The sequence below is a fragment of the Callospermophilus lateralis genome, chromosome 13, assembly GCF_048772815.1.
Source record: "Callospermophilus lateralis isolate mCalLat2 chromosome 13, mCalLat2.hap1, whole genome shotgun sequence".
NCBI classification, from domain to species: Eukaryota; Metazoa; Chordata; class Mammalia; order Rodentia; family Sciuridae; genus Callospermophilus; species Callospermophilus lateralis.
Window position 1 is genome coordinate 105520170 of NC_135317.1, and position 19833 is coordinate 105540002.

A 19833-nucleotide genomic window follows, 5' to 3' on the forward strand; every position below is an offset into this window, starting at 1 on the left:
TCTTGGTGAGAAGCATTTTTCCCAATATTCTGGCACTTTGTGAAAGAGGAGAGGGTGGCATCAGATGACAGATCTTGAGCACACAGGGTAGGCTTCAATATTAAATTCTGGGAAAATTAATTAATTTTAATGCTGCCCAGCAATAATACTATGTTTTTTTTTCATCTGGTTATTCTGCTCCTTTCCTAGGTGAGAATTTCATTCCTCTAACTTCTCAGCATGTCAAAATAGCTCTGTTCTCACCCTCTTTCTAAGCTCATTACCTTGCTTTCTGTATTACTGAGAACATAGAAACAGAGAGCTTCTCCCAAGTTCCTATTGACACAGTTAACTCCTCCTTACCTGCACCTGGAGCTGCACTATGCCTTCTTTCCCATTATGGTGGGTGGTAGATGAACTTGCTCCTCCTGCTCTTGCCCAGGGCCTAGCCAATTTCCTCTCCTGTTTAAGGTTCTCGCTTAGGCAGTTCTTCTTTCTATCCTACATTACTATTTTTTCCTCTCTAAGGAAACTCTCCTATTACCTTGCAAATATGCTATTGTTTCTTTCAGCTTAATGATTATGTGTGTCATTTTTTTAACCTTCCAGCTATCTTATCATTTATTTTCTTGCCATTTCAACTCTCAACAAAAGAAATCTTCACTTCCTGTCACCAGCTTCCTTCTCCCCAGTCATAGGAATTCATACCCCCCTCCCACTTCTCTCTCTTGTCTCCCTCTCTCTCCCCCTTCCTGAACTCTCTCCTGTCTTTTTCTCCCCCCACCCCTCATTTTTCTCCACACTTTTGAATCCTCTCACATAAAGATCTGCACCCAGGCCTTCACACACGCCTCACCACTCTGGTTGAGTTCTCATGACCTCCATAATGCTAAATCCAGAGTCAGTTCTCAAGGCTCATATTCCTCAACCTGTGAGCAGCATTTGCTACAGTTCCCTCCTCCTGTCTTGTTTTCATATGTTTTCTAGGACACAGTATTTTTATAGTGCTCCTCCTGTCTACTACCCAGTTCTTCCCAGTTTCCTCTTTTGCTTCCACCTCATCTTCCCAATCCATAACATTCTTCAGGGCTTTGTCATTTGCTTTTTCTCACTCCCTTGATGACTTTGTCCATTCCATTTAAATACTCTGCCTGTGTTGATGATTCCAAAATGTAAAGATACATAATTCCAGCCTTCTTTCTGATTTTCTAACTCCAAACATTACCACCTTTTGAGGCCTCATTAGCAGATGAGATTTAATAAGTTCTATAACTAAGCTTTTGATCTCTACCTGACCCTAACCCAAATCCACTATTTTCTCAGTCTTTCCCATCTCATTAAATGGTAACTTCATTTTTGTAGTTAACTAGATCAAAATTGGGGTATTTATCCTTGACTCCTGTCTTTTCCTTCTACCCTACATCTAATCTATCAGGTAATCCAGCAGCTTTGTATTCAAAATGTAACTGCTCCCTGTCTGATACCAGCCATCATCATCTCTTTCCTGACTTAGTAAAGTAGCATGTTAACTGATCTTTGTGCTTCCACTCTTGCCCTTCAGTCTTTTATTAACACAGCAAACAGGGTGATCCTATTAAAATTTAAGCTAAAATTTTCTCCACTCAAAACCCTCAGTGACTTTCCATCTCACTTAGTGGAAGAGACAGAGTCCTTACAGTAGACCACAAGGGTTTATATGTCTGCCCTGGCTCCTCACCTCTGTGACTAACATAGTCATCTTCTGGTACTCTGGTTCTTTTTGCTGAGGGCACTCTGGCCTCCTTGCTGTTTATTCCTTGAACTTAACAGGCACTCATCCTTCCTCAGGATTTTCATACTTCCTGTTCCTTCTGTCTGTGATGTTCTGCCCTTGTTTTTTGCATGGCCTTTTCCCTCACCTGTTTTGACTTTCATCTCTGATTACCCTATTTAAAATTTTAAACCCTGGTTCCTGATGCTCTTCTTTCCCTTTTCCTGTTTTATTTTCTTCCATAGTATTTGATCACCATATAATATGTATTTCACTTAACTATCTTGTTTATTGTCTCTGCACCACCCACCTAGCACCACCACCAGCCATCTGCCTCAGAGACTATAAGCTTTATGGAAATAGAGTTGTATCAGTTTTATGCACTCTGTATTCCCAATGCCCAGAACACTATAGGCTCTCAGTATTGGTGGGTGGTTAGATGGATGAATGAATGAAAGGAATAAACTTAAAAAAAGCTAAGCTTGAGGCTTCCTTTACCCTTTATTCGCCAGTGGCACTATGCAAATCAATCGATCTTCACTGCCCTTTTGTCCAGTTAGAAAATAAAGGAATAAAATAGGGCCTGTCTCACAGGATTATTCTGAGAATTAAGGAATTAGCATGTATTAGTTTTACAACTAGAAAGTCCCACAAATGTTAATCCATGATAAGAAGGAAGAAAAGGAAGGGAAAGAGGATGCTAATGGTTTCAGAATGACCTGAAGAAGCACAGAAAGCAGTTTTCATCACAGTTTTGCATACTTCTAGCCTGGTTATAGAGGTTTATTTTAAACATTAAAATAGCATCTTGATTTCACTTATAAAGTTCCCTTTAGTGAATTGTGTGATTTAGGAAAAGAGCCTGCTATTTTTTTAAAATTTTTTATTGGTTATTTTAGTTATATATGCAATAGAATCCATTTTGACATAATAATAAAAGCATGAAATATATCATGTTCTAGTTCAGACCCCAGTACCTCTCCTTTCCTTTTCCCCACCCTGCTCCTTTCCCTCTGTTGATCTTTCTGCCTATTTATTTTTTATTAATTTCTTGTGGATATGCTCAGTGGAGAGATTCACTGTGGTACATTCATGTATGTTTACAGGAAAGTTATGTCAGATTCATTCCACTGACTTCCTTTTGCCATCCCCACTCCCTTCCCTTCAATCCCCATTGTCAACTCCACTGAACTTCTATTTTCCCCCAACCCCTTATTGGGGATAGCTTCCACATATCAGTGAAAACATTTGATCTTTGGTTTTCTGGAATTGGTTTATTTCATTGAGATGATAGTCTCCAAATCTATTCATTTACTGGCAAATGTCATAAAGTCACTCTTCTTTATGGCTGAGTGAGGCTGCAATTTTAGTGGCATTCAAAATGTGGTCCATAGACCAATACTCAGTCTACTGTTACTGTTTGTAACTGATCTGTAGTGAGTAAGCCCAGAATCTAGTGAAAGTAAGCATTTAGATATCTAGAGCAATTTCACCAAATAAGATTTTGTCTCTTGAATGAAATAATAATAATTTTGGATTTCTATTATTGAACTTCCTTTTGTTTAATTTTATTTTAATTATATTCACACAAGTATTAGTCCTTAACCCTTTTTTGGGGAGGAAAATAAACACTGGCCCTCTACCGCAAGCAGTATAAGAAGCACTGTTAAGTTACATAATTAGTTGGACCATAGATTAGCATACTGTTCTTTGTATTCTCCAGAACTGGAGAACCCAGTATCACAGACACCCTGACTTAGGTTCCTCTTCAGATTGCTTATAAGTAGTTAAGAGTCTTTCCCTAAAATTTAGGGAATCCAAAGCCAGGCAGAGTGGTGCATGTCTGTAATCCCAAAGATTTAGGAAGCTGAAGCAGGAAGGTAGCAAGTTCAAGGCCAGTCTGGCAACTAAATAAGGTCCTAAGCAATTTAGTGAAATCATATCTCAAAAAATGAAAAGGGTTGGGGATGTGGCTCAGTGATTAAGCAAATCTAGGTTTAATCCCCAGTACCATAAAAAATTTTTTTTGAGGAATTCATAGTGCTACCTATAGATTTGGCTAAGCTTTTTTATATTTATAATAATTGTAATAATTGTTAATGAAGATTCATAATAAATATTCATTAAGTTCTGATATTAAGGATTTTTACATATAGCTAATGAACCCATGTACAAGTTAACTCAAAAAGTTAGCTAGCTCAGATGTCTTTTCCTTTAGTTAACCAGAACTATGCTTGTCAATGATACAGGTATGGCACAGAATATGACTAATATAAAGGCTATATGACATTGAATTCTACTGGAGTAAGGCTTGAATCATAATTTAAACCTTGATACCAATTCTTATCTATGTGAACTTAGGGTTTTTAAGTCAGTATTAATTTACATGGCTGGTATGTATAAAAACTAACTTTATGGGTAATGGCAGAAAAATTGGGATTCCCAGATTTGGTAGCCTGCTTCACAGTTTCATATGTAATCATTTCTAAAGGATACACACATGTAATCCTTTCAAAAGGGTAATGTTAGACAATATTGTGTGCATTGGAAGACAAATTAGAGTTTCTAAGGTGTTCCAAATTGATATAAATGTGTCTATATTTTGTGAGTAGACCCAAATTGGTTTTGAAGGTAACAGTGGCATCTGATTTATTGTTGTCTAGATTACATTTAGGTAATCTGGGTTTCAGGGCATTTTACAGGGCTGTAGAAAGATTTCATCAGCATGTAGGGAGTCAGTCCAGGTCATGAGTTAAGTGATAAATGTTGGATGTTTTTCCGGCTTAGGCAAGTTTGATTTCCTTTATTGTTAGAGATCACTGGAAAAGATACCGTTGGACTCTAAACTTTGATCACATAGAAATTAAGGGTTATTTCCTTTGACCATTCTGTCATATGTCCTTAAAAGAAAATTGACAAAGTTAAGTCCTGAACACTTTTGAAATTCTCCCATCAAGTTAAATTCACTTTTTTCTTTATACATTAATATGACTTAATTTTAATTCACCAAGAGTATTATAAAATGAAGAAATAAAACTTGTCTTTATTTTTTGAAAGAGCTATCTTTGTAAATATTTTTCAAGTTTTTTTAAAAAAAAAAAACTGTTTAGATACTGTCAGAATAATTTCTTCCAAGTAGAAGATGCTTTCCTTTTTTTTTTTTTTTTTTTTTTTTTGAAACAAGGTTACTTTTGTGATGGTGTCTTTAAGAAACGTAAGAGTAGATTTTTTTTTTTTTTTTTAAATAACTTGGTTTGGCCTGGTTATTACCAAACTGTTATGGAATTTCACACATCTGTTTCGGAAAATAGCTTCTCATAGACTACTGCACTGTTTCTCAATTTTAATAGGCCTCATTTATCCTATAAATAAACCTACATTTTCTTACCTGATCAAGTGAGCAAACAATAAGGGTCAGATGTGGCGAACACTTTAACAAAAAGCATATGTCCTGCCGTCAGGGTGAGGTGGAGTCATATCAAGATTTCTTGAAGTTATTAATGGTAGTAAAATTTATGCTTCCTCCTGTTTTCCCAATTAAATCAAGAAGCCTTTTTTCTTAAGATTCTTCTGTCACCAGCTGGTTCCAATATTGTGTGTGTGAATATTGCCTGGGGTGTCTCCATTTTTAGATGGTAAAATTTGACCAAAGCACATTACGTCCATGGTGTGGACCTGAAAGCTAGAAAGCAGTCATTCATTGTTAAGGGTTTTATTTTGGTCCTTATCATTTGTACCACAAATCTGCTTACTTTGTAGAGTTTATTACAAATAAGTTGTTGTAATATCCTCTGGATGTAATCAAAGAATTCCATAGACAAGGTAATAAAGTAATTGAAGACATATTGAAAAATAAGCTGCATAGTTAAAAGCACAGTTGTACACTTTAAAAAGAATGAAAATCCATCAGAAGTGTTGACTATTAGAGTACTCATTTTGTGAACAGCTGTTACTGTAGAGAGCTGTTTAGCTTAATAGTAGATTTACAATTTATTTCTTATTCTGTTAAATGATTGGGCACAAAAATCATTTATCCCAAAATTATTGTTATGTTACTTGTTTATGTTACTAATCATCGTAACTTAAAGATCCTGTCATTTTTCCCACTTTTGTGTAAAAGTTGTTGGTTTTTATCTGTTCATCTCAAATCTTTATTAGACTTGCTATTGACAATAAAAACAAGACCATCCGGTATAGTTGAAATCTTGAAAACTGTTTTGTCCAAATTGCAGTGTAAATTAAAGCTGTCTGATTGTACTGATTTTGTATTTGCAGCATATGCTATGATAAATTTGGTTTTGTTATGTAGAAACATGACTTGGAAATGTTCTGAAATACATTCAGTATTTTTTTAGTATTTTGATATAGAGAGTATTTATGATCAAATAATTGTTGCAACTGTCTTTTAAGCAGTAGTTTTAGCCTGTGGCATTTTCATTGTACTGTATTCATAGGACTTTAAGAGCTTTAATACCACAGTAAATCTAAAGATGTGTGATTTTTGAAGCATGTTGTGTTCATGTAGGTTTCCAGCAATATATCACCTTAACGCTGCTCTGTTCTAACATAGGTGTGCTTATATTCCCACTTCTCTTATCTTTGCATGGAGCCCTTGTGACTTCAAAGGGAGTGTTCTACTTTGAACAAAGACATGGGGTGTAGAAGGGAATAAGAATCTGGCTAATAATGTGGCCCATAACTTGTGTTCTCACTCTGTTTTCACAAAGTATTGGGCTGGGTCTGCTTCAGAAACGGAAATTTGGCTTTGAGTTCTGGTGCTCAAAACTCATATTTCTGCTTGACTGAACTGTGAATGGAAAATCTCAAGTGTCTTACAAAATTAGTAGGTGAATGGTGTTTTTACTAATCACTTTGGAGATGAAAAAACTGAAGACATTTTAAAATTCAAAACCAATCAGCATGTATTTTGCCCTTTAATTGGCAGAAAATCGATCATGAGAATAACCCAGAGAGCTGAGTGTTTTTTCCCTCCTTTAGCTGCTCCAGCTGAACTACAGCTGTAAATTTCTTTAAAAAAAAAAAAAGGCAATTTTTTTCTTATAAACTCTTGAATGTACTTTATAAGTGCAATAATTCCCACAAAATCAGTTACTGAAGTTAATGACCAGTTTGTTAAGGCATTAACTGCCCTCAGCTGGGAATGACCAATTTTGGAGTGAATGGCTGCACAAATGCTAAGATAATTCGGTAACACTTTCAAATAATGATCCAGCTAATTAATGGTGAATTCCTGTGGAAAGCCTATGGAAGCACTTATGACCTCTGCATTTAATAGCCAGTGAGTTCATCGTGATTCATGTTTATTACCATAAATACCAAAGGAATCATAATGACAAGGACATTTTTTTCCACCCTGCCCTTATTACTTGAACAGATTTGACTAATCTACCTTCAGTCATTAGGAACCTAGTTCTCAAAATAGTCTTTTCCCTACTCTGTTCAAAATTCACAGAGCCTTTGGTACCATGCCAGCATACCAATTGTTGGCCTCCTGTTTTTACTTGGGATGCCATTAGGGAATAATTGATGTCTATAAGTCTTAAAGGAGCCTTTTTGAAATGCCTGCGATTTGTAGGATGTGGAGGAATCGTAGCTGGTTAGCTAGAGTTTATAGCTTCTACTCATGAATTCTTATGAGAAAATCAGACCCTCCAGCCCCCATTTGGGTATGTAATTTTTTTGAGGTTTATGTTTTTAAGTATTCAGATATCCTTTTTCTTTCAGTGAATGAAGAAGATTATTTATTAGCTTATAATAAAGCATAAGCTCTTAATTTTACTTGGACCATGTAATCTCTCTAAAGGCTGTTTATTGCTGTGTGATCTGCAGATTAGCCCTTAAGTAATAATAATAAATATTGGCTGCCAAAAGCCTTTACTTTCTGTGTTCAACAGGCTTGAATCGATGAATGCAGGTTATTTTCCCAGACATCTTCCCACTCCACATACTCATTTTTGTCCTAAATTGCTTTGTTCTTGTAGCTGTCAGCTATCTATTAGATGCTATATAGTTAAAAGGCTGCATTTTTTCAAGGAATTATCATTTATATAATAATTTATGGCATAATGAGTAAGAAACCTGTGGTTTATAAACTACTGTCTTCACTCATATATTGCAGTTCCTTAGTGGAGAAAAGAAATGTGTAATCTATAACAGTGGGTTATGAAATAGAATCAGCAAGTTAATATAGGTAACAGAAACAATTGTGAAATATTTACATATTTTTAATATATATTTTTAGTTGCTGATGGATCTTTTATATATTTATTTATATATGGTGCTGAGAATTGAACACCAGTGTCTCGCACATGCTAGGGAAGCGTTCTACCACTTAACTGCAACCCTAGCCCTATATACATATTTTTTGGAATGAAAAGGCAGATGCCAGTTTGTATCTTTTTTATTTCATTCACTAAGTAAATACAAAAAGGGGAAAATTAATTTTATAGGTATTTGTTAATCAGTAAACTCTAGAAGACGCATTAGCAACTTGGGTTAGATAAACCTCTGAATACTACAATATCATAGTCCCTTAGATCTGTCATCACCTCCTTCTCTATACTTTCCTCAAGAAAAAAAAAATTTTTTTTTTGGTGCAGCACTAGTTGTATTTCAGTTTCTTTCATTCAGTTGTGCTTAGCCCAAAATTGAAAAAAAAATACCTCTGTTCATCAAGATTTTATTTGCCTGGGATATGCTGTTTAAAGGTAAGTTCTGTCTTCAGTGTTCTTAGACTTCTGTGTCCTTTCATCTACTTGGACATTACTACCCATTACTACCATGACCATTATCCACTCTAGGAGTGAAATTAAGTTCCAGTGCAGATAAGGAAGATTGAAAAAAGAAGGAGAGATTCATAATGTTATGTGGAGGGCAACAAGGGAGCTTATTTCTTTTCTCAATATTTTTGTTCATTAAGAAATTTATGAGAATGAGAAAAAGACAATGATTTCTTACTAGTTATAAGTCACTGAGTGGAACCTCAAGTGTAAAATGATTCTCCAAGGACTTACTTTAGAAATAGCAGAGCTTTAACCAATCAAGAATAAAAAAAATAAATAAACAAATTAAAGGAAAACCAGTAGTGTAGAGGAAGGAGAATAGGGGGAAGGAGGAAGAGATGACAAGTGGGTGCCAGCCACTAGGGACTGAAATGAAGTAAATGAATTTCCATGCATGTATGATTTTGTCATAATGAACCCAACTACTATGTATAACTATAATGCACTAATAAAAGAAAAATATTTTAAAAAGAAATTGCAGAGTTTTGTAGGAAAATAACTAGGTAGAAAAATGGTCAGTCTTAGGCTTGGAGTGTACCTTAGAATTCTGTCTAGCTCATCTCAGAAACTTTAGTTACCTCTCAACCTACTTTACTTTTACCTATAATTTTAGTATAGAAAAACAAAGCAGCATACATATTAGGAACAATGATAGTACTGCTCCCTAGGAGAAACATAAAAATGTTATTGTTGACATAATGATATTAAGAAAGCACGTTTATTGAATTGGTTAGTATGTGTCAGACTTTTTGTTAATTGCCTTACCAATTAGCAATCCTTTCGTAACAACCTTTCAAGTTAGATAAATTGTTATCCCATTTTTAAAAAATATTTTTATTTGTAGATGGACACATACCTTTATTTTGTTTATTTAGTTTTCTTATGTGGTGCTAGGGATCGAACCCAGTGCCTCAGGTGTTCTAGGCAAGCGTTCTACCACTGAGCCACAACACCAGCCCTGTTATTCCATTTTTACAGATGAAGAAACTAAAGCACAGAATTTAAATAATGTTGATAATGCCAGATAGCTGTTGAGGGGCAGAGCCACAAATTTAACCCAAATAGTCCACCTCTAGAGCAATTTGTCCCTGTCAGGAACTTCCTTCATCCTTTCAAACCTTCTGTATCTAGACACAGGTTCCCTGAGAAATATCTAATTTCATGTCTGCATTTCATTTCCTCTCTTTTCCTCGACTACCAGTCTTCTCACTCTCTTCCACAGAATCCCAGATCCATTGGGTCCTACAGTATCTTCTAGGGGTATCTATTTCCTGTACTGTATCCTTAGGAATGATGATGATAACATATTTATTTGGCATTATTGATTTCACTCTCTCTGCTATCTCCTGGAAGCCTTATTGGAAAGTACATACTACATGAGCTTTAGTCAGACCTCTGTCTGAATCCCAGGTTCATAGCTTGTTTCCTTTTGAGTCATAACTTGAATGAATGTCATTGCCTTATCTCTAAATCAGAGAATACCTACCTCTTCCATTGTATGCTGAGCATGCAACAGCAATAATGCCATTGTTTGTTTAATTCTTTCTCTTCCCCTATCTCTCAAAAAATTTTGATGTTACAAGTATTATCCATACCTTGTGTCCTTAACCTCCTGTTGCCTTCATTTTTTTAGTTTTCAGCAAACTTTATTTTTAGGAGAAGATTATAATCAACTGGGTGCATGTTCAGTGTTATTATTGTTGCAGTTGTTGTTTAATAGAGGATCATAGATGGTGAAGAATTAGGAAACTAAGGGAGAACTTGCTAGGAGGTTTAACCTTTGACGATGAGTGTGAAAGGAAAAGGAGAAAGAGAAAGCACACAATAAGCACAGAATTAGGACAGGCTATAGAATGAATTATACTTTTTTTTGCAAGTAGACATTTAGATTTACTGTGTAAAAGTAATATAAATTGTTGTTATGTCCAAGAACTGTTTCTTACATGTTATTTATCAACTTGACACATGTCTCTTAAAAGAGAGTCTTCATTTTCTCTTGCCTTACATGAAGGACATTGCTTTTTAAAAATTTTTTAATTGGCACTAGCAAGAGACATAGCCTCCTGGAGCATAGTTACTTGTTATTTCTTAAATAGTTCCACAGGGAATTTTAAAGTTTGATGGTTTGGTTGAATATTAAAGAATCTTAAAATATAAATATATATGTGTGTGTGTGTGTGTGTGTGTATAAATATAAATATATATATTTAACTGTAGATGGATACAATATCTTTATTTATTTATTATGTGGTGCTGAGGATTGAACCCAGTGCCACGTGCGTGCAAGGTCAGCACTCCAGGTCGGTACTCCACCACTGAGCTATAGCCCAGCCCCTCAAAGAATCTTTAGTATTGGTTATTGAATCCTACTTTTCAGTGAACCCATTACATAAAATATCTTCAGAAAATATTTTGTAAAAAATTAAGTAGGACTAGAACTTACAGATGAATAAAAGATAGAAAATCATTGAAATGTCAGGAAGAGAGACTGGCCTTCAGAATATAAGTCTGCTTGAAGACCCCATTTAAAAATACTTTATCATACCTTAATCTGGAAGAGGCTAAATTTTGTGAAATGCAAACCAGAACCCAAGGGATGTCTGCCTCCTTAGGAGCAAAGTTGGACCATTTTCATTATTCATCTGCATATTCATGAAAATCTGTGTAAATATATTTTTCTCTGGCAATCATACTTTATAGCTCTAAAATAATTGTAAACGAAGGCCTTCAAAAGTATAAAAATGTAATTTTTAAAAAAAAAATATTTATTGTTTTTAGTTGTAGTTGGACACAATAACTTTATCTTATTTATTTTTATGTGGTGCTGAGGATCGACCCCAGGGCCTTGCAAATGTGAGGCAAGCGCTCTACCGCTGAGCCACAACCCAGCCCCTAAAAATGTAATTTATTAAAATCTAACATTGTGGGACACAGTGGTGCACCCCTGTAATCCTGGTGACCTAACAACTAAAGCAAGATAATTCCAAATTCAAGCTAGCATCAGTAACTTGGTGAGATCCTGTCTGAAAAAATAAAATCAAATGAGATGGGGATATAGCTCAGTGGTAAAACACTGCTGGGTTCAATCTCAGTACAAAAAAAAAAAAAAACTAACATTAGAATCTATGAATCTTTTATTTAGCTAGGCTCTAAAGAATAAAACATTAGGGTCAGTAACACCAACTTTGTCTCTGCTTTTATATAATTTGGAGGAATTTCACACTTTTTATGTTATAATCCCTTTCAAATAAAATTCTCACCCCTAAATAGTAAATATACTACATTTTCTATAGCCATTGACTTCCTTCCTTGTCTTCACCTTAAAATTTTAAATATTACTTTCTCCTCTCATATTGTTAGATTTTAACTTTACATCTGTGCAAGTTCTCTACTGCTGAGCTATATCCCCAACACAGAGCAGTCTTCCCTTAGAAGTTCTGAGACATTCCTTAGATTCTACTTAGATTAAATTTTTAGCATTTTATAGTCCTACATTTAATTTTTCATTATTACAAATACTATTCTACTTCTTTCTTCATTTGGATGATTTTTCTAATTTCTGATTCATAGTAATTATATGCATGTTTTTGTTTACTGTTTCTCACATGTCATCACTGTCAAGGAATTGTATGTATCCCATATTGTGATAAGGCAGTAAAGGTGGGGAGGCCAATAACCCATTCTGCTTTATACTGGGCTACTAAAAAAGAAATTTTTCGGGTTGTGATTAGTGTTTTTTCTAAAAACATACCTTGTAAAATAGAAATTCTGTCTTGAAACTTAGTGATATCTCACAGATAAATGAGTGCTTCAAACTTTAGATTTAAAATAGGAAGTTCAAAATATTTTAAGATTAAGATTATATAAGGAGCTGAGTTTGTGGCTCAGCATAAAGCACTCACCTAAAACGTGTGAGGCACTGGGTTTGATCCTCAGCACCACATAAAAATAAATAAATAAAATAAAGGTATTGTGTCCATCTAAAACTAAAAATTAAAAAAAGATTAAGGATTTTATTCAGTAGTTTAATTGTTTTTATACACTGAGTATGCATAGAATGAATGTGTATACATATATATCTTACTGTTCTATGATTGTTTTTAATTCTAGGCAATGAAAACTACAAACAAATAGCAATGTGTGTGCTTTATCACATAAGCATGGATGACCGCTTTAAGTCAATGTTTGCATACACTGACTGTATACCACAGGTAAGTAGCTTAACATTTTAAGAAAAACATTGAAGAAATATATTTCTTTTACTTTCTTCTCTTGATTTGTTAGATTTCCTTTTACTTAAAAATTTATAATTATTGTTATTAATAAATTACATGTTATAGAATACTTAAAAAGTACAGAACTGGGGCTAAAAATGTAGCTCAGCAGTAGAGCTCTTTCCTAGCATGCACAAAGCTCTTGGGTTCAATTCCTATTGTCCTATTATTGCCAAAAAAAAAAAAAAAGTACAGAACTATATAAAAATGAAAATAACTTTTTGTTTTTCCAAATCCCAGAGATAGCTATTTAACATTTTGCTACATTGTCTTCTACATACTTAAAAATAATAATATTGAAGGATTATATATAGTATATATAATTTTCATGTATTACTTTATTTTACTTACTCTCAGTTACTTACTCTCACAACATTGAACAACCTTCAAAAAATTATTTCTGATAGTTGTAAAATGTTCTGCTTAATGACTGTAATTTAAATATTGCTAAATTATGTTTAGATTTTTTTTCAGATTTGTCACAAAACATAAATAAGCAAATGAAAATAATAGGGAAAAAATATCATAGTCATAGTTTATCTTCATCTCTGAATTTTTCTTTAAAGTTCCCAAAAGTATAACAACTGTGTTCAAGAAAAAAACACTTGTGTTCTTGACACATTTTGACCAAATTACTTTCTAAGAAGGCATAAATATATGTTTCCAAAGCATTTCACTTTTAACAACAATGGTTATTATTATTTCTGTATGGTGTTTAATATTTCCATTTACTTGCATTTCCATGAATATCAGGGAAGTTGAACATTTTCATTTGTTTATTATCCCATATTCATTTATAAATAATTCAACTTTCCACTGGCATGTTAATATTTTATAATTGATAAATAAGATCAATATGTATATAACTATTTTAACTGCCATGTTATAAATATTTCCCAAGTTTGCCACTTGCTTTTTAACTTTGTTTATAGTTGATAGTTTTAAATACTTTGCATTCTCTGATAGAAAAATATTTTATCAGAACTCTTTTATTTTAGAGCAGTGTTCTCAAAAAAGATCTTTCTAGGGTTGAGGACTAGCTCAGTGGCAGAACACTTGCCTAGCATGTGTCAGGCACTAGATTCAATCCTTAGCACCACTTCAAAAAATAAACAAAACAAAGGCATGCTGTCCATCCACAACTATAAAACAATAAAAAAAAAAAAAGTTCTTTCCAGTGACTCAGTTGCTTAATATATTTCATATGTTAGGTCTATTTGACATGAAGGAGTTCAGTAATTTTTTTAACACAGACTATGTTGTAAGGTTAGAGATTTTGTTTATATGTGTGATTATACTTTTAGGGAATTTATCACAGAGTCACTATAGTGCAATTAATCATTAGTAAACCAAGCTCTACTACTTTGAATATCTTATGATTGGAATACTGGTTGGGCTGCTTTTTAATATTATAATTTAAAAAATAGTTTTCTAAAATAAAAAAGCCAAAATTGCAAGATATGTGTATGATAAAAATAACACACTCTTAAAAAAAGAATATGACTAAGTCAGCCTTACTGAAGTAATTCCTCTTAATACTCCTACCAAATGATTCTTTGTCATCCTAATACGAATTATTAAATGTATGTTGCTCTCTCCTTTCATTTATTCTAAGTGACATTCTTTATTCCAAATTAAAGAAGTAGTATTAAAATTGAATTTGCTATTACATGTGGTTAAAAAACTGTTGAACTTTCAAAGATAACTTCTTAGCCTTTCATATTGGGGGATAAACTAATTCCGACTATTTACAGGAAATAGACATCCTTCAAAGAATATACAGCATATCTTATCTAACAAGGCAGGACTTCTTGTAGAGATAACGTGTGCCAGACTATAGCCAATGCAAAGTATAATCACACTCTTTGTCAAACAAAAGAGTAGCCATGTCAAAGGGAGATTACAGGTGATTTACTATGGTCTCACTCCATGTGTTGTAAAGGTTCCTGCTTTGCAGTTTCAAAGGGTGTTCCTTTTTCCATCTCATTTAGTGTCAAAACTTCATTGACTACAGGATATGAATTGGAAAGCAGCCAAAAAAGAGTAATATTCTTGCAGAAATTGACCATTTTAAACATATATAGATTTTAAAGAGAATATTAAATAAAATACAAATAAATGAAAACCAGGAAGGAATAGAAAACTTATGACATTGAATTTTGAGTTTAGAGTTATCCTACTGTTCTAGAATGTATAATCTCAATATAAGCTATAAAATTTCATTTTAAATGAATGAATCAAAAATAAGAGCCTGTTTGGATTATCTTGTTCTGACTGCAATTTAAAACTTTGTATATACAAAGTTCTCCCATGATTTTTCAAGAACAATATTCCTGTGTGTTTTCGTGCCAGTTTTCTAACAACAAACAATTCAACCATGGAGTTTGCAGAACATTTGTGATCTACATTTCATGAACAAAATTTTCCAAAATTTATTCTGAGTTCAAAAACTTAATTTGTTTTTTTTTCCCTTGTTTTTGTTTTGTTTCTTAACTTCAACTCTTACAGGAATCATGAGTTTATGTGTTACCAAATTACATTGTAAACATCCTGAAGCTTTTTAATATAAGGCAGTATTTTGAGAAAGCCAAATGATATTCTAGGATATATTTGTTCCTAAAGTGTCATCCAACCAATAAACTGTTCTTCACGGTGCCCAATTTTGACCTATTTAGGGAAAGGTTGACATGTATGTTGCTACCCAGTGCCAACTTCAAAGAATAATATAAAGCATATCAGAATTTAAATGAAATTTTCAAGTTTCCTTCAGGAATTAAAAAAAAATTTTCAGAGGTAATGTTTATAATACTTATAAGGCAAACTTACTTGTAACAGCAACTAATTAACCTGTTTATTAAACAAAGTCATATCAAGGTTGTAATGTCTGAGAATTAATGTAGTATTTTATTCTCTTTGAATTATGCACATTAATTTTTGTTTAGTAGAGGTCTTCAATTGTTGCACATGAATTTTTCAAAGAGAACCCTAAAATAACTTTGCAAGTAGAGAAGCAATGGCTTGGTAGTGTGTCATATTCATTTAAATAACAAAGGAGAATATGAAGTATGTATTCTTTAATTACATCATATTATGTAGGCATATGTATGTGATATATGTGAGTGTGTATATATGTACATACACAGAATTTATAAAATCCCTAGATTTATTTATCTATACATGTAAAGGGGTTTATAAACTGTAAATCACTGTACAAAAGTAGGATATTTACAGTAAAATGTCAAGTCTTTCTCATCATTTTCAACTCATTCACAGTCCAATTTAAATACTACCTTTCTTATGTGTGTTTTAATGGATAAACCTATAATTAGATTAGAATTCACTTTTAGGAAATAATTTTAACATCCAGAGTAGGTGATTATACATACAACATGACTCATAATCTCTTCCAATATTATATTGCTTCGCTTTCTTTGTACTTTATTGCTTTTAATTATACCATGGATTCTAATTTTCTTACAGTATTTGTTACTGTTTTGCAATATTTGGGCCTAGGTCAAATACATGATCTTAATAGTCTCAGTGGGTAGATTGTTTCAGGTAAGCATACTTGGGATAACCAGGAGTTAATGGTTGTATTCTAATAATAGTTAAAAGTGCACATTAACAGTTCATTGTTATTTAGACCTCTGAGATGTATGTTTTGTTTAAATAGGTGCAAATGCCATCCAGATGCTTATAAAAGTATTTATTGGTAATACAATGGCCAATCAAAGTACATGGTTAGGTAGTGATGTCATGGTGTTATTTAATATGTTATCCCAGAACAGTGTGCAAGAGTCTTCATGGTTATCCACATGTTTTCCACCACCGTTGTCCTATCCGGCCCCTCTTTGATCTACATGCTTCTTTTTAGCTGAATGCTGGTAAACGTCCTTTCTGACAGCCCCCTTTGCTCTTGCCTGCCATTATCTGCTGAAGTTCAGAAACCAGAGCATCACTTCAAACAGGAGAGTTAGGGAGTAGCCAGTCAGAAGAGATTCCTGAGGCATGCAAAGTTCTGGCATAATCATTCAAAGATGTTTGGGTAGGAGAGTGGGGGTGGTAGGAGGTGTATGTGAATGCAGAGAGCTGTGGGGGTTGGCCTCTGGTCACTGGTAAATAAGTGAAGTCAGGTGCCAGAGAGTCTAGACACGGTGATTTCAGTCGTGGGTCTTTGGTATCTGATACTCAATATGGGACTTGTCTGATTGAACACCATTGCCTCCTCCTTGCAAAGGCTGAAGTCCTTTTAGTGCTTTCCTGTTAAATTAGTAAAAGATGACGACGTACATAGTTAAAATAGAACAAATCTAGTTTTAATATTTCCTAGTTGTCAGCAATTACACTTACTTTTGAAGTACCAGGGATAGCAGTCATATTAAAGACAATGATGCACTGATGCCCTTGGAATTTGAACTAAACTGTTTTTAAATTTGAATGCTTTAATTATAAGTGAAGTGTTTCTCTTATTATGAGAAACTAATTCTATACTATGATACATACTTGATTCATATTTAGTTCTAACTCTCAATTTTGAGGCTAGGCATTGGGTAAGATTTTAAACCATGCATTATTTTTTAAATCTATTCCTACAAGAGATATAACATGGAAATTACTTTAAAAAAATTCTTGCCTTCTAAACAAATCACCTATACCTTCATTTTCAAGGGCAATTGTCATACTGCAAAAGTTAATTTGAAGGAAATAAATTTTGTAAGTAATAAATACTTGGCCTTCTTAAAACTGCTTTGGCATAACATGTTTTCATTATAAAAAGTTTTTCAGTATTAGTAAAAGTTTGGAAGAAATCGTAAGTCTTGAAAAACAGTTTGGAAAACATACTAATTGTATTAGAGGAGTAGCACACATTTTTACTAATTTGTAATTTAATTTTTATTGGCAATTTCATTTGTATTTTAACTTTTAGTAGCTGATAGGTAGCAAAATTCATTACATATATATCTAGTAAATTATGATTATTTTATTTTTGCCATAGAATCTTTTTACTCTATGGTTTTGTGAAGTGGTAATGGTTCCTTGCTCAGAGGTTCCATTAGTGGCAACATTTGTAACTAAAGAACTATCTTTTGGGAGAGGGCATGATACATACCAAGCATTCAGCTCTGTACTGTTTCATAGTTTTGAGCATACAGATTAGTAAATATTTTAGTAGATTTATATTTAGAAATTGGAATGGTGTTGTGTTTCTAATTTTGGTTTCCAATTGTTCATTGCCAGCACATAGAAATATGGTTGATTTTGTATGTTGACCTTGAATTCTTCTTGAAACTTAAAGAGTTTATATGAATAACTAACAAAGACAGCAATCAAAACAAAATTTAACAGAATGTGATCTAAAATAAATTATTTTTTATTCACTTACTACATATAAGGCATTATGTAGGATTGATAAAGGCATATTGTTCTAAAAAGGTATTTCCTTGAGATAAACATGAGTATTTTTAGAGTACAAATCTTAAAAATAACTTCATATGTTGTTAGCAATTTGGAATTAGACAAAATATCTTCACATAATATGCAGATGACTAGCTTCTCCAAAACACAGAATGATATAGCAGCTGTCACTGATCTTGACAAATTTAAACTATAGCCAGCTGGCATAGGTTGCCCACCTATTCCTTCTTAATTTATTTCACTGTTTGTCACACATTCCTCTCTCTTACCATTAAATATAGTTATGTTCTCATTTTATATCACATCCATGTTATTCAATCTGGCTTGCAGCTTCAGTTATCAATCATATCTAACAATTTCTAACATTATATCTCCAGTTCAGACATTTCTTCCAAATTTAGGCCTGTATTTATAATTTCCTACTGAATATTCTGCCCTAGACTGTTAACAAGCAGCTTAGACTCCATATATCTAAAGCCAAAAGTATTATCTTCCCTTTAAGGTTTTCCCTACCTTAGTTTCCCTTTTTTTGGTAGATGTTAGCACCGCCATTCATGTTATTGTTCAGGTTAGAATCCTGGGAGTCATCCTGACTCCTCTTCTCCCTTTAACCCAACATCTACTCAGTTAGTAAATCCCATTTTTATTCTGTCTGCCATATAGATCTCTAATCAATCCTCATAACTCTGTACCCATGGCCCTACCTTGTCCAGGCAGCCACCATTTCACCTGGATTTTTCCTCTAGATTCCTAGGTAATTTCCCACATTTTCTTGCCCTGATCAGTCTTATTTTTGACACTAGTCAGATTTTCTTGCAACACAAAGTCTTAACCTGACACCTTCCTATTTAGAAGCCTTTAATAGGTTCCAATTAACTCTAGGATGAATTCCCAAATCCTTAACAAGTACTTCAAGACCTTACATGATCTGGCTTTTATCTCCTATTTCTCAGCTGTTTCTCTTTCTCTAATCTTGCTCACTTTCTTTTGGTCCTTCAGAAGAATTGTGTTCTTTTGTGGGTGGTGGGAGGCAAGAAAATCAAAAGTCAGTAGAGGAAAGGAATCAGGGAGAGGGAGGAAGGGAGGGGGAATTGTTGGGGAATGATATTGGCCAGATTATATTGTTGTATTGTGTGCATGTATGAATATGTAGCAGCAAATTTCATCATTATATATAACATAATGCCCCAATGAAAAAGTGTGGAAAGAAAAAAGAAAGAATTGTTCTTTCTTTCATTGTGACATTTACATAAACTATTTTCTTTATTTGGTATGCTCAATTTCCCAATAATATTTAATTCCTTACGTGCAGAGATTTTTATCTAATATTTCTTTTATATTCGCCTGGAAGTTTATATTTAATGTTAAGTATCTGGTAGTTGATTGCCGAAGTCTCTGGCTGGGCACAAATCACCAGTCTCCACACAGCTTGTAGATTCAAATAGCAATTCTTTATTCCCGAACTCACACCGGCCGTCTACAAACACGTTCTGGGGGAATCCACGTTCTCTGCCCAAATCCACACTATGCTAAACCACCCTATTCTAAAGGGGGAACACCCTAATCTCCTATTATGCTAAACCTCCCTATTCTAAAGGGGGAACACCCTAAA

General features: G+C 33.7%; 1 protein-coding gene across 4 annotated transcripts in view; it reads left to right on the forward strand.

The window, feature by feature from the left end:
- Kifap3 (kinesin associated protein 3) overlaps positions 1–19833 on the forward strand; it is a 139674-nt gene that overhangs the window by 61006 nt on the left and 58835 nt on the right. For all 4 annotated transcript variants that reach the window (XM_076872969.2, XM_076872968.1, XM_076872967.1 and 1 more), the window contains one exon: positions 12643–12743. In XM_076872969.2, coding sequence (XP_076729084.1) covers positions 12643–12743 — 101 coding nt within the window. The remainder of the gene's footprint in view (positions 1–12642; positions 12744–19833) is intronic.